This window comes from Aspergillus aculeatus, assembly GCF_001890905.1.
Source record: "Aspergillus aculeatus ATCC 16872 unplaced genomic scaffold ASPACscaffold_4, whole genome shotgun sequence".
NCBI classification, from domain to species: Eukaryota; Fungi; Ascomycota; class Eurotiomycetes; order Eurotiales; family Aspergillaceae; genus Aspergillus; species Aspergillus aculeatus.
Genome location: NW_017962979.1, coordinates 966,033 through 980,083, shown reverse-complemented (window position 1 = coordinate 980,083; position 14,051 = coordinate 966,033). Strand labels below are relative to the sequence as shown.

At 53.1% G+C, this 14,051-nt stretch overlaps 3 protein-coding genes and 1 non-coding gene across 4 annotated transcripts; all 4 read left to right on the top strand.

The window, feature by feature from the left end:
* The first annotated feature begins 44 nt into the window (after positions 1-44).
* On the top strand, positions 45-116 carry ASPACDRAFT_t98. Its single transcript has one exon. It is a non-coding gene; the product is annotated as a tRNA-Ala (tRNA).
* Positions 117-944: 828 nt separating this feature from the next.
* On the top strand, positions 945-1,942 carry ASPACDRAFT_58516 (uncharacterized protein; the record flags this gene model as incomplete). Its single annotated transcript, XM_020203360.1, has 2 exons — positions 945-1,155; positions 1,215-1,942. The coding sequence occupies 2 exons, from the start codon at positions 945-947 to the stop codon at positions 1,940-1,942; spliced, it is 939 nt and encodes a 312-aa protein (XP_020058492.1).
* Positions 1,943-4,203: 2,261 nt separating this feature from the next.
* On the top strand, positions 4,204-7,287 carry ASPACDRAFT_58515 (non-ribosomal peptide synthetase; the record flags this gene model as incomplete). The annotated part of the gene is made up of 1 exon (XM_020203359.1): positions 4,204-7,287. The coding sequence occupies one exon, from the start codon at positions 4,204-4,206 to the stop codon at positions 7,285-7,287; it is 3,084 nt and encodes a 1,027-aa protein (XP_020058491.1).
* Positions 7,288-8,301: 1,014 nt separating this feature from the next.
* ASPACDRAFT_1879541 (uncharacterized protein) lies at positions 8,302-12,970 on the top strand (the record flags this gene model as incomplete). The annotated part of the gene is made up of 15 exons (XM_020198168.1): positions 8,302-8,569; positions 8,621-8,847; positions 8,901-9,180; positions 9,236-9,469; positions 9,532-10,250; positions 10,300-10,462; positions 10,513-10,752; positions 10,799-10,997; positions 11,049-11,120; positions 11,185-11,235; positions 11,287-11,351; positions 11,403-11,587; positions 11,641-12,074; positions 12,128-12,214; positions 12,277-12,970. 15 exons carry the CDS (start codon positions 8,302-8,304, stop codon positions 12,968-12,970), a joined length of 3,918 nt encoding a protein of 1,305 aa, XP_020058490.1.
* Between the last annotated feature and the right edge of the window lie 1,081 nt (positions 12,971-14,051).

Sequence of the window (14,051 nt, the reverse complement as noted above, 5' to 3'; positions counted from 1 at the left end):
CAGTAAGAACAGAAAACCAAGTTGGAAGCCTCGTCTCAACAATTGGGGCTGTGGTTTAGTGGTATAATATTCCCTTAGCATGGGAGAGGTCCGGGGTTCGATTCCCCGCAGCTCCATCTTTTTGTTTCCCCTCCCCCTCTTGCTCTCCATCTATTATTGCCTCAGGCATGGAATATCCCGTCCCGTTGGTTGTGCGGACCAGTGTGAGCAATTTGTCTTATTAGTTGAACAACCACGAGCTAGCCACACTGCCCATGTGCGATCGTTCCAATAGTCTCCATGCACTAGCAGTAGTTACAGACCGGACAACCCGCCGCAAAATCTGTTCTAGCTATAATCGTGTTGTCATGGGACTGCTCGCTTGCAGTAGCCTCTTACCTCTAGCTTAATCCGGGACCGGTGGCTGTAACCCCACATGGGACGAGGCCAGCACCTAACCCTGATTTCTATAGAATATACCCTTTAAATCAGCCAAAAAGCAGTCATGACAGTCTGCGGTAGCTTGCCGTTTTCTACATCACTACACCGCATATAACTAACCCAGAATCCCACCCAAACCGTCGAGAAAATCATCCAGGTGGACAGTTTCTTAGTTGAGCCGGAGGGAAACCCGGCCCAGCCCAACGACAGGGGTATGTTCTTAGTGAGCACTAGCCCTTGCCTATCTCATAGCTTCCCCCAATGGTAGATAGGTAATACAGGCGAGCTGTAGAGATCCCTGTCGATGGCTAAATTGAGCACAGCCTAGCATGGCTGCGGGCGTAGACAGTGGGCAAACCGGTTATTCGACCATAACAGACGAGCTGCTAGCACGGTGCAATGGCTGAGGCGGAGTACCCTCCAAGATCAATTACGCTAGAGGGAAGCCCACTTCTTTAAAAAGATCCTACGGCGCTGCTGGCCGCTGCCACTGGTTATCTGGCACTCGATACCTCTCACGCAAGATGGCACTCCCGGGACATGCATGGAGCAGCCCGCTACTCTTATGGCTTCTAACAACGTCGCAACAGGGTCTCGTCCGCGGCGAAGGTTTCACCTTCCCTACCACCGACGTGGACGAATTCATTGTCGGAGACCTGGTCAATGTCACCTGGGACTCGGTCTCACCGCGCATCTCGCTCTATGAGATGTGCGCCACGGCCGTCCTCTTAGAATGTAGGTCCTTCAGCTCTATTACCCTAGACACAAGCACCGCCGACACTGATGATGCAAAGCCAACGTCTCCAACACACAAAGCTACGTCTGGAACGCCACCCGAGACCACTACACAGAATCAGGCTGTGCATTCGAGCTTGTCTCCCTCACCGACGACGGTTCTCTCATCCTCCCCAACCTGACTAGCGTCCCCTTCGGCGTCGACCCGCGATACACCAACGACCCCGCACCGACCTCCTATAATTTTGGTGGCACATCCTCCTTGACCGCGACTGCAACCTCCTCGGCCACCTCCACGTCTTCGACAAACACCCTTTCCTCCACCACCGCAGCCGCCAACCCATACTCTGCAACCGCAGAACCAGCATCAGCGACATCATCCTCATCCACCTCTAACGAAAAACCCACAGCCATCGCAAAGGAAGGCCTCACCACCGCCCAGAAAGTGGGAGTCGGGCTCGGAGTTCCGCTGGGCGTTCTGGTATTGTCACTGGCCGGGGCGTTCATCTTCATGTATCGCCGTCGGCAGCGACGAGGGCGCGGGGATGGATCGTCTGCACAGCTACCATTGCCGCCACCGCAGCAGCAGCATTTGTATCATACTGTTCCGTTGATGGCTGAGCAGCCGAAATCCCCGTTTGACGGGTCACGGATGTCGCGGTTGTCCGGGGCGGAGACACTGATTGCGGAACTTCCGGCGGCAGATGTGGAGGCTGACTCGGAGAGGGGGGATAGTTTGCGGCCGGTGAGTGAGCTCATGGGGACGCCGAGGAATGAGTTGATTTGATGATGAGGGGTATTGGTCTGGGCGTGCAAGGTGGGGGTCTGTTGGTTATGGTCTCCGAGCGTTGAGGTTTGTTGATGGATGGTGAATTAGGCCTGGTTACGGGGCATGTAATGTCTTAATGTAATGGTAATAATTCTAATGAATTACGCAGCGATAGCCCGATGCGTCTTTTTGTTGCTGATTCAGATCCTGCTGGGAGGCAAAAACACCCAGGCCTAGGTACTTGCTGCTTGTTATCTTTGATAGAGGATACCTGAGCGTGCCCCAGACTACTCTGAATGATCATGGGCGGAGGAATCACATAAAAAATGAAGGCAATACAAAGTATATGTTAGCTTTTGAGTTTGTAGGTATAGTACCAAAAGCGACCCGACTGACCAGGTATCTGATTACCTTGTGACTGTATGGATAGGGCTATTTCCGTCACAGTCGTATATCGTGAGTTCGATCCTTGGTGAAGTCTGATCTTCTCCGGGGGCGAACGAATAGTGCAAACAACGGAACACTCCAAACGTTATTGAACAAATCATACATGAACAGCACAGGCATTGAGCATCGCTCTGCCTGGATTTCGATTCGACCATTCCAAGCCCAAGCAGTTCACAAAGTCTGATCGAGGTGCGGAATGTGTCAATCGCCCCCAAGGACTTAGCCCTACCACTCTCCCCAATGGGCACCAGATACCTTTTCGCCCAACGGTTAAGAGCTTATTTCTCTTAGTATCTCTTTTTGAAGGGTTCTATCTCCCTAATCATATACCTTGATTGGTTAAATCCAGTGAGATACTTTCACTCTGGGTCATATGCAATGAACGTTGTTTGCAGTTCATAATCTTGGACTTTAGAAGCTGTTCTATCTCATATCCTCTGGTCATGGAGGATAGAGTCTCTATCATAACACCACTTTAGCCATCTTTGTTTTCTCCGAGCTTTTACCTTCAGCCATTTTTTGTTTTATCTATGAGAAGAAGATGGCCCGCTTGTCTACAGAGATGACACATTCAGTCAGAGTGAAGTATGATAACTTGTCGAGTCATGATGCCAATCCAATTCAACCAAGAAGATGTCCCACGACAAATCAGCTCAAAAGGCATTTCCTATTGCTACCAACAAGTGGGTCTCAACGATGACAGACAGCGACTTGGATGTTGGGACTCATCACAAGCTAGTCTCAGTTGTCATGTCTCGATGGATTCATGACCCAAGTAGTAAACAATCGGGGTATTTCTTATCCAGTAGAAGATGATATCACGACCACTGCAGTCGCATGCTCTAGACGTGGAGATCAATATGTGCTGGATTGAATTAGCCCGACCCATGACGCCGCGTCCAGGTAAATGCGCTCGCAAGCTGTCGCGTAAACAATGGTAAACAACTGCAAACAGGCTTGGACTGCAAACCTACGCCTCAGAAACCGTTCGCCAATCCCAGATCACAACAACTCGTCATAAACATCGCGCAGGACAGACTCATGTTCACGGCTCAGCTGGGGTCAGGGGTTTCGGAAGCCTCGTGACGTCGGAGGAGCATTGGAGAATCCCGACTTCCCGGTGTCGGACCATGGAACCTGGCCATTCAGTCAGTAAACAGAACATGTGAACGCTTATGCCCGTACAATCCGGAATTGTCTGCACGTGTCCCACCTTGTACCAAAGTCTGAATGCGGCAAAGTCAGGGCCTGCCGACGGGTGTTGCCCTTCCTGGCATAGCCCTTTATTTCAGTAGGACGATGAAAGTTTGCTGTACACACTAGATCTGTGAATGACAAAAAAGCCTGGATACCTTCAATGTTGTGGCTTGAGTGATGATATCTGCAAGCATCTGCAAGCACTACAGTCAAGTCTTTGGCTTATTTTCTGTTTGTTGTCGTATCCTGATGGTTATCAGATCAGACCTCGAAGGCCAGGCACCGCGTCATGGCACGCCGCAAACCATGGAACTTGTCAACCCGATGCTACAATGATGCTATTCAGACTTGTGACACGTAACACAATTATCCCATGACTGGCAGACTGTTGAATCGAAACAGACATAGAGAATTTCAGGTTTTGAGCCAAGGAGAAGCATCTCATATCTTGAAAAGGTATATACCCCGCCAACCTGGAGGCTGAGGGCAAAGGTATAAGCGGCCCTGTTCCTCAGTTTTTGTGCAAGCTGTGGACCTTTTCGCATTGGTTATTACGAATTCCAAGTCCAAAGCCGAGCGAAGAACTCAAAACCGAACGAAATAGCTTGAGATCTTATTTCAGACCGACATCGAAAATGGGGTCCTTGTTTGAATCCACTATCGACAAGATCATTTCATCCCACGCCGCGAAACGCCCCCAGGCGATGGCTGTCGAAGATGGCGACCGCAAACTATCTTATCAGGAGCTCGAGCAGAAGGTAGCCAGCCTCACCTCCATGCTCGAGGAGCACGACCTCAAACATGAAGAGCCAGTTTGCATCCTGGCGAATCTCGGTGTTGAAGTCGTTGTCGCTCAGCTGGCTCTTATACGCCTTGGCTTGACATGTATTCCCTTGATTACATGTACGCCCAGGCTGCGCCTCATGAGTATTCTCAAAGATGTGGGTGCAAGATATGTTCTTTCGGACTCGGAAGGCATTCTTCTGGATGGTGAATTTACGGTCCTTCCCATCACAGTCCGCAATGAAGAATGGCAGACCCGTGATGCGGACCGTGCTGGCTGCGCCGACGGTGTCGATGGCACTCAAGACGCATTCGTGGAGTGCCAAAACCCCAACTATCGCAGCCACATCCTGTACACCTCTGGATCTACCGGAAAGCCCAAGCCGGTGCAGGTCATGGAGCGAAGCATTCTGCATTTGGCAACCAAGAGTCCGCTCGGAATCCTCGACCCGACCGACAAAGTCGCCATCATCAACAATCCCGGCTTCGACATCTCCCTGTTTGAGATCTTCTCCGGCCTCATCGGAGGAGCGACGCTCGTGATCGTGCCTCGCATGGTGGTCACCGACCCCTTCACCTTCCGCGAGTTTATCGTGGAGAAGAGACTTTCGGTCATCTATCTGACCGCCACCTTGTTCGGCATCATCGCCCACGCCTGCCCGACCACCTTCCACAACGTCAAGCACCTTTTGATCGGCGGAAGTATTGCCAACGTCGGAGCAGTCAAGGCTGTCGTAAACTCGTCTCTGCCCCCGAAACATCTCTGGAACACCTACGGTCCTACTGAGATCACGACCCATGCCGTGATGCATCTGGTCACCCCGTCAGAGTTCCAGTATGATAACATCGGCCTCGGAAAACCTTTCGGCAATGGACGCCTTCGTCTGGTGAATGAGGATCTCAGTACCATCACCGCCCCCGGCGTCGTCGGTGAGATTCTTCTCACTGGGCCCGGCTTGACACGCGGATACGTGGGCCTCCCCGAAGAGAATCAGTATCGGTTCGTGCAGCTCGAAGACGGCCTGCGGTACTACTGGAGCGGTGACCGAGCCAAATGGAGAAAAGGTGAGGCCGATGTTCTCGAATTTGCCGGACGCACGGACTTTCAAGTCAAGCAGGGCGGCTTTCGCGTGGAGCTTGAAGAGATCCAGCACATGCTACTCGCTAGCGGTCAGCTCGTGGGCGCTGTCGTCGTGCAGGTACCGGGCAGCAGCGTGAGCGTGGGGGCGTTCATCGTTGCGTTTGTCATTCCCGCTATTGCTGATACTCTACGCCTCGGAAAGCTCGACGAATACCTTAGGGAAAGGCTGCCCGCATATATGATCCCCAGCGATATCGTGTTCCTCCAGGAGTTCCCCTTGAACGATCATGGGAAGATTGATCGCAAGGCATTGATTCAGAATTATCTGACGGAGCGCGAGCACAAGAAGTTCGAATGTAAGGACAGCCGTGACACCACCGCCATCGTCAAGGGCCTATGGTCCTCGTTGCTCAACAAACCGTCTTTCGCCCAAGATGACGACTTCTTCCGATTGGGGGGCACTTCCTTGCAGGCAGCGGCCCTGATTGCCAAACTGCGCGAGCACACGGGCCGAACAATCTCCATGCGAGGGCTGGTGGAGAACTCCCGTCTCCACGAGCTGGTCGCTTATCTGGGCGAGTTCGTCGAAGGCGGCAATGCTCCCGACGAGGCCGATACTTGGATCGCTGATGCCCGACTGGCCGATGACCTGAAGATCAATCCGACCTGGTCCGCCCGGGAGTGGGATTCAGTCGTAGACTGGACTGCTCCAGGGGAAGGCCGTCTTTTCCTGACCGGGGTCACCGGGTTCGTGGGGGCGCATTTTTTCTCTCGCTTGCTCAAGATGCCGGAGGTGCAGGAGGTCGTCTGCCTTGCGCGCGCGAAGGGCGGCCAGACCCCCCGGCAGCGCGTCGAGAACACTCTCAGGCGTTATGAGTTCCACGAACGAGTGGCGGATCGCCTCGACAAGCTGACCGTCCTCGAAGGCGATATCACGCAGAAGGAGCTTGGGTTATCCGCCGGCGACTACACCCAACTGGCGGACAGGACCAGCGCGATCTTCCACATCGCGGCCAAGGTCAACTACTGCGAGCCCTACTCGGCCCATTTCGAGCCCAACGTTCTCGGAACGAAGAACCTGCTTGAGCTGGCGGCGCAAGGTCGCCGGAAACCCTTCCACTACATGTCCAGTCTCGACGCGTGGGGTGCGACCGGCCTCATCTACGGGACACGGGCGCTCCTGGAGGACGAGCCTCTGCTCCCACACATTGGGTCCCTTGCATTTGACATCGGCTACGCAGCCAGTCAGTGGGTCGCCGAGCAGATGGTCCGAGGCGCGCGCGACCGCGGCCTTCCCGCCGTGATCTATCGACCCGGGTTCGTCCTCGGGGACACCCGCCACGGCGCCGGCAATCCGGATGACTTCGTGTCCCGCCTGTTCATGGGATCGATCCGCCTCGGGGCGTTCCCGCATCTCCCCAACCAGCGCATGGAGTTTGTGACGGTGGACTACGTCTGCGATGCGACATTGCACATCGCTGCCAGGAAGAAAAGTCTCGGCCGCTCGTACTGCCTGGTGCCGCCCTCGCCCGCCGTCTCCGTGGATATGGAGGGGACGTATGAGATCTTGGTCGCCGCAGGCTATTCGCTGCGCTTGCTTCCGTACTGGGACTGGGTCCGCGAGCTTCAGGAGATCGAGGACCAGGACAATCTGTTGAGCCCGCTCCTCCCGATGCTTCAGGAGCCCGTTATCAGTGGGCTGTCGCGGTTCCAGACCAGCCGACAGACGCCGCGGTATGATTGCTCCAATACCCTTGCCGCGCTCAAGGATGCCCCGGATATTAAGTATGCGCCGCTGAGTGTCGATTTGCTGAGCCGGATGCTGCGGTTCTGGTGCCGCATGGGGGCTTTTTGAGGCGGCTTAGGGCTGATAGCGGAATGGGGCGGGGAAACGGATGGGGTTTGCTAGTGCTGACGGCGCAGCTATCCGGGCTCTTGTTCTTATGCGCTCGGTCAAAGCTGTTGGTGTGAATTGTTGCGTCCGTAGGATAAGTGAAAATTGGGAGATGATCATGTAGGGGGGATCTAGTAGTATAGATAAATACAAGTGGAATTGCCAAGAAAAGCTTGAAGGTCCGACGAGCTGCATGAGTAGTCTGAAATAGAACTCAAGCTACCGTGACGAGGGTTCCGTACCGTTACGTTGCTATATTCAGATGGAATATTCTTCGTTATCAATTGCAGTGCTAATCTAGATTGGACGGCCCAACCACAGAGCTGATTGGGATTCACTAATCAAGGCTAAAAAGGCGTGAGCCCCAGCACCACACACCGCCAATCTGCTCTATAACATGCCAAGGGTCTGCCCCTCACAGTACCGTAGTGCCTTAGCTGATCAAGCTTCGGATGCTACCAATGATAACTCGTTTGTGGCTGTTCGTTCAGTCTTCCCTAGCCACAATGCTTGCAAGCTCCACGCAGCTCATACCTATCATATTCACAACTTGTGCCTCACTTTTTGTCCTGATCGTTCCCTTCAGGCTCTGGAAGCTTCATAAATTCGGTACCCAGAATCCTTCATGCTGGCTGGGACGTTTCAAGACCGTCAGTACTACCTTCCACTTTCACCAGAACTGAGCAATTAATGTAGGTAACGCGCTAGATCCTGGCAATTTCCCTGTCCGTGGTTTTATCTTACTACTGGATCCAGGTCTGGGCCCTGGATATTGAAAATAAGACTGAAGTCCTGATATCACTCCTCGCGTCTATTGTTGCTGGGTTAAGTCTAGGCTTGCTCTTATACAAGAAGCGTCAACGATGCTATGGACCCTCCGTTCTAGCTTTGGTGTACTTGGTCGCGGCTACTATATGCGACGCCGGTTACCTGAAGATAATCTACGAAGACGGCTCGAACGGCACTGTCTCGCACATGCTCTTTACTCGCTGTTCGATGCACATTATGCTTTTCGTCATTGAGCTCTGCACCTCTCGATGTTCAGACTTCGACGGTGTGGCCAAAGACCAATCCCCAGAGGAGGGCTGCAGCCTCATCAGCCGGACTTTATTTCTATGGATCAATTCCATCCTTCTTCAAGGATACAAGAGCATTCTCAGTCACGAAGATGTACCACCACTGCGCCAAGATATGAGCCCAGCGAAAACACGGCAATCGATGCTAGAAACATGGTCTCAGCGCAGTGCGTCCATTCCCCTTGAGCGATCATTTGCATTTTGCTAAATGAGACCAGTCAAACCGGAAACAAAGCGGACCTTGCCAATGGCTCTCTACCAATGTCTCAAAGGACCCTTTTTTGCAGCTGTTCCTCCGCGACTGTTCCTTCTTGGCTTTCGCTATTCTCAGCCGATCCTGATAAAAGAGTCTATCAGATACGTTGCTTCGGGCCATACCGGCGCTGTTAGTGGGCGTGGCGCTGGACTCATGGTGTCTGCGGTCGCCATCTATGGTGGTCTCGCTGTAGTTCTCCCTCCACCATTCACGCACCCCCTTGAACTAATCTCTGGATGCAGCTCTCGACCGCTATATACCGACACCGCATCAACCGATTGAAGCTCATGACGAACAGTGCGCTGGTGGGTCTGATCCACGACAAAACCCTGAAGTCGCCCAGCATCACATACAACAACGGCGAGGCGACGACGCTCATGAGCACCGATGCAGACAGTCTCGATGGCATCGCGGAGATGGTCCATGAAACCTGGGCTCAGGTCGTCGAGGTGCTGATCGGGATAGGGCTTCTGGCCAGCCAGGTCGGCTGGATCTGGCCCCTTCCTCTGTTTCTCATATACCGTGGGCGCGCATGTTTTTGCTACCTACTCTGAACCCGAGGCTAAAAGTTGCTTAGTCTGTTCGCACATGAGCCGATTCGTCGCAAAGAACCTGCAACCGCGGCAAAAAGCCTGGAATTCAGCTACGCAGCAACGAATAGGTGCTACTAGCTCTCTATTGGGTGCGATGAAAGGAGTGAAGATGCTTGGGATCCAACAAAATCTCACCGATCGCATTCAGGACCTGCGGGAGGAAGAGCTACTGACTGCCTCCAAACTGAGATGGGTGATGGTATACTACAATGCATCGGGTTTGTTATGCACACTTCTCCATCTCCCTTCGACCTTGAGTAGGAGGCTAACGGGCCAACAGCCAATGCGCTCGGGATATTCTCTCCAGCGATCACCGTGGTGATCTATGCTCTCATCGCGGTCGCTCGCGGGGGCACCCTGGATACCGAGACGGCATTCACCACCATGGCCATCCTGAGCATGGTCACGCATCCAGCCAATATGGTGATGACGATTGTCCCGCGTGCGGTGGCTGCATTTGCTGGCTTTGAGAGAATTCAAGCCTATCTACTCCGCGAAGACCTACCTGCTAATCGTGCGATATTAGCTGAGGAGACACCTGGCATGTTGTTCAGGAACGGGGCAACTGGCGGGACAGCACAGGCAGCCTCTGCTCTCCGAATCATTCAGCTACACATCGGTAATGAGCAACCGGTATTGGAGAACATAGACCTCGATATAGCCAAAGGGTCATTCGTTATCATATCAGGTGCAACTGGGAGTGGCAAGACGAGCCTGCTGCGCGCTACCCTGGGAGAGTTTGTCCCTGCTCATGGATCAGTCAGTGTGTCCCCACGGAAGATAGCTTATTGTGCGCAGAAGCCGTGGCTGCCCAACGAGACTATCAGGAAGGTAATCTTCGGCGCTACCGAGTTCAAGTCTCTAGATAGTGAGAAGTGGTATCATGAGGTCACAGAGATGTGCTGTCTCACCCATGACTTCGACTCCCTTTCTGATGGAGATCAGACCATGTGTGGTAGTGGCGGACTTAATCTGTCCGGTGGACAGAGACAACGAGTGGTATGCTTGCTGCATCTCCTCCCCACTGCTTAAGCTAACTTTTCTCCAGGCCCTTGCACGCGCACTTTTTGCCAAATGCGATCTACTTCTATTAGACGACACCTTCAGCGGCCTTGATGGGGAGACGGAGCAAAGGGTGTTTGATAACATCTTTGGGCCACAAGGACTTATCAGGACATCGAATACGACTGCTGTTCTTGTCTCAAACTCAGGTACACTACCCATAACTTCTTCAGGAGTCCAATTACTGACTGCAGGACAGCTCAATACTTCCGATCTGCGGATCACATCGTGGTTCTCGGTGAGCATCGAATCGTAGACCAGGGACGCTGGGAGAATCTGAAGATCAAAGCTGCATCCATCGAGAAGTTTTCAGGCAGTCAAAACACGCGAAACAATGCTATTATGACCGCCAAATTCGAGAAGCTTGGCGCCCAAATGCGAGCCACGGCTGAGACGGAGTTAGATCTTGCGAGACAGACTGGGGACCCCGCTCTTTACGGTACGGGTACGCCTCGCAAAGCAGTACATCACTGACGTGGACACAGCATACTCTCTGAGATTCATCGATGCCATCAACCTCGCTCTGCTGATTGCCACGAGCGCATCATACAGCATCTTCATCACCATCCCGCAATACTGGTTGAGATTGTGGACCGAGTCCAATGGCAGAAATACCGCATTCTATTTGTGTGGATTTCTGTTTCTGTCGACTATGTCGTGGATGTCGACTAGTGTCATGATGGGGTACGTCTATCTTTGCTTCGAAGATGCTGTTTTAGTGTTGATAATCAAAAGAATTCTCGTGATTCGGATTGCACCACAGTCTGGGAAACGGCTGCATCAGCGTCTTCTGGATATAGTCGCAAAGTCAGTAGCATCAGTTCTCACTTTTTGAGATGAGACATAGCAGGCGATACTAAGCATCTTCCAGCGCACCTTTGTCCTACTTCTCCAAGACCGACAACGGTTCAACCTTGAACAGGTATGATTTAGCTTCCGTGGGTATCGATCAATATATGTTGACGCCTACCAGATTCAGCCAAGACATCCAGCTCATCGACAAGCAACTTCCCACAGCCTTTCAGACTGTCATGACTCGTAAGCCGCCAGCCTCTGACTTCAGAATATTCCGAGCTAACAATCCAGCAGAAATATTCAAACTCCTGATGCAAATCACCCTACTCTGCATCGCCGACAAATGGCTCGCGGTATCCCTACCAGCGTGCGGGCTTCTCGTCTACTTCGTACAGAAAGTCTATCTCCGGACCTCCCGACAACTCCGCTTGCTGGAGCTGGAATCACGGGCGGGTGTCTTCTCCAGCTTCCTGGAATCAGTACGTATACCCCCCGCTCTAAAGACGATGCATTTCTCTAACCCAGGGAACAGATCGACGGGCTCGAAACCATCCGCGCGTACGGCTGGTCCAACGCCGCCATTCAAAATAACATTCAGCACCTGGACCACGCGCAGCGGCCGGAATACCTCCTCCTGTGTCTGCGGCGATGGCTGAACCTTGTCCTGGACTTGCTGGCTGCTGCCCTAGCCACGATCGTCGTGGCTACGGCAGTCGCATTGCGCGGACAAGTGAGCGGCGCGCAGGTCGGCATCGCACTGAACGTAATGCTCGTGACGAACACCACGCTGCTCAGTCTTGTGGTCAACTGGACTAACCTGGAAACCTCCCTGGGCGCGATCGCGAGGTTGAAAACGCTGGAGGAGTTCACGCCGACCGAGGGCGGGAAGGCGGGGGGCCTTGATCCGCCAGCCCAGTGGCCTTCCAAGGGGGAAATACAATTCGACAATGTCACTGCGTCGTATCAGTATGTGTTTACCGCAATATACTCGTCAAAGTTGCCAATTAACCCAATGTCAGTACGCAGGCCAACGCTTTTGCGCTCCGGAATCTGAGTCTGAGGATTCCCGCCGGCCAGAAGCTCGTTGTCTGCGGCCGGACAGGGAGGCAAGTCACCCCTTTTCCCCCCATTAATATGCATCCCGCTGACGTACATGATTGAATGACAGCGGAAAGAGCACATTGCTCCTCACCCTCCTGCGACTCCTGGAACTTCAATCCGGCAGCATCAAGCTCGACGGTCTCAACATAAAACAGGTGCGACTCGATCTCCTCCGCCAGCGCGGCTTCATCGCCGTCTCGCAGGACGCTCTCCTCTTTCCCCACGAGACGCTGCGCTTCAACCTCGACCCCGACTCCGCCGCATCAGACGAGATTCTTGCCGTTGCATTGGAGAAAGCGGGCCTGTGGAAGCATTTTTCCGCTGTCGAGACGCGCGGCGCAGACGATTCGTTCGCAACTGTCATCGACATCCTGGAAGACAGCAGTGAGCACCCCGTGCTGGACAGGAAAGTCTCGTCATTCTCGGAGCTTTCCGTCGGACAGTGCCAGCTGTTTGCGCTATGCCGTGCGCTGATCAAGGCGCAAGTGCTGCGGGGACGTGGTGTCAAACCCGTGGTTGTGCTGGATGAAGTCACTTCGGCGCTCGATGCGGAGACGGAGACGACGATTCACCGGATTATCGACGAGGAGTTTACGCAGGAGGGACATACTGTTATCGTGGTGGCGCATAGAGATGGGGGGCTGGTGGAGCAACTCATCCCGGGAAGGGATGCTGTTGCCGTCATGGCGGATGGCAAATTACTGGATGTTGCGGAGGATTTTGCATCAAATGGTGTCTCGCAGATTGGACAGGTGGAGTAAATGGAAATTCGAGTAGTTGAACATGAAGAGCAGGATTGATATTGTGGGGTCTAGTAGACAGTGTGTAACCACAATTTCAGTCCCCGAATCATTCCCTTCTAATAGCCCTAATCCTAACAGCAGAGACCCCAACGAGCGCCAGCGCGTAGAACCCGGCAGCAACCAAGAAGGGCAAACCCACCCAGACCTCGCCCAGCACCATTCCGAGATGGAACATGCCCGCGAGAAGAGGGCCCGCTATCAACATGCCGACTGAACTCACCACCCCGATCAGGGTGTAGACGGTGCTCAGCGACGAGGCTCCACGAGCGATGCCACTGGGGTACAAGCGGTCACGAGGAAGGAGGACCATAAGCTAAAATGATGATCCCCAGACCGAGGAGCGGCAACGTCGGCGCAAGGAAGATTACGAGACTGCCCAGCGTCATCAGTAGCATGTTGAGCTGGGTGAGGCGCTTATCGCACACAGCGGTCGGCGACTCGAACCTGCGATCGAGGTAATACGTCACAGCGGGGAGTCACTCGTTGAAGACATAGTGATGGTAACAGTTAATCCCAAACGGTATTTAGCAGTAAGCCTTACGCAGGGATGCAGATAAAAGCTGCAAGCCCGATTGACCTCTGTTGTTGCCTGCCTGCAGTGCTGTATGCGGATTGGACCATCAATTCAGCCATGTTTCATCCACAATGACAGTACAGCTGCCTGGGCTAGACTGTCATATTGTTGAAATAGATGCACGGGCATGTTGGCGTGATCGCCCTAATGGTTACAAGTTTAAGCACTAGTGAAGAAGCTTCTCCCCCATTGGAATCTATTCTCCGTCTACCAAGTCTCCCCACTTTCATGAAAGCTTCGAAGACTCATTGGACAGTATATCTCCTACATCTTATCCTCTGATGCTTTCCATCACTATATCTATGCAAGGCTGAGAAGTTGAGATACATATTAGACAATATAGAACGAACTATTGCCAATATAGTGATCAATCGTGCTTATATGTCGACCTACATACCACCTTCTGAAAGTACCCAGGCCATCCCTTTAACAAGCTCTAAATCCAGGGCCGATGATGGCTCCTGG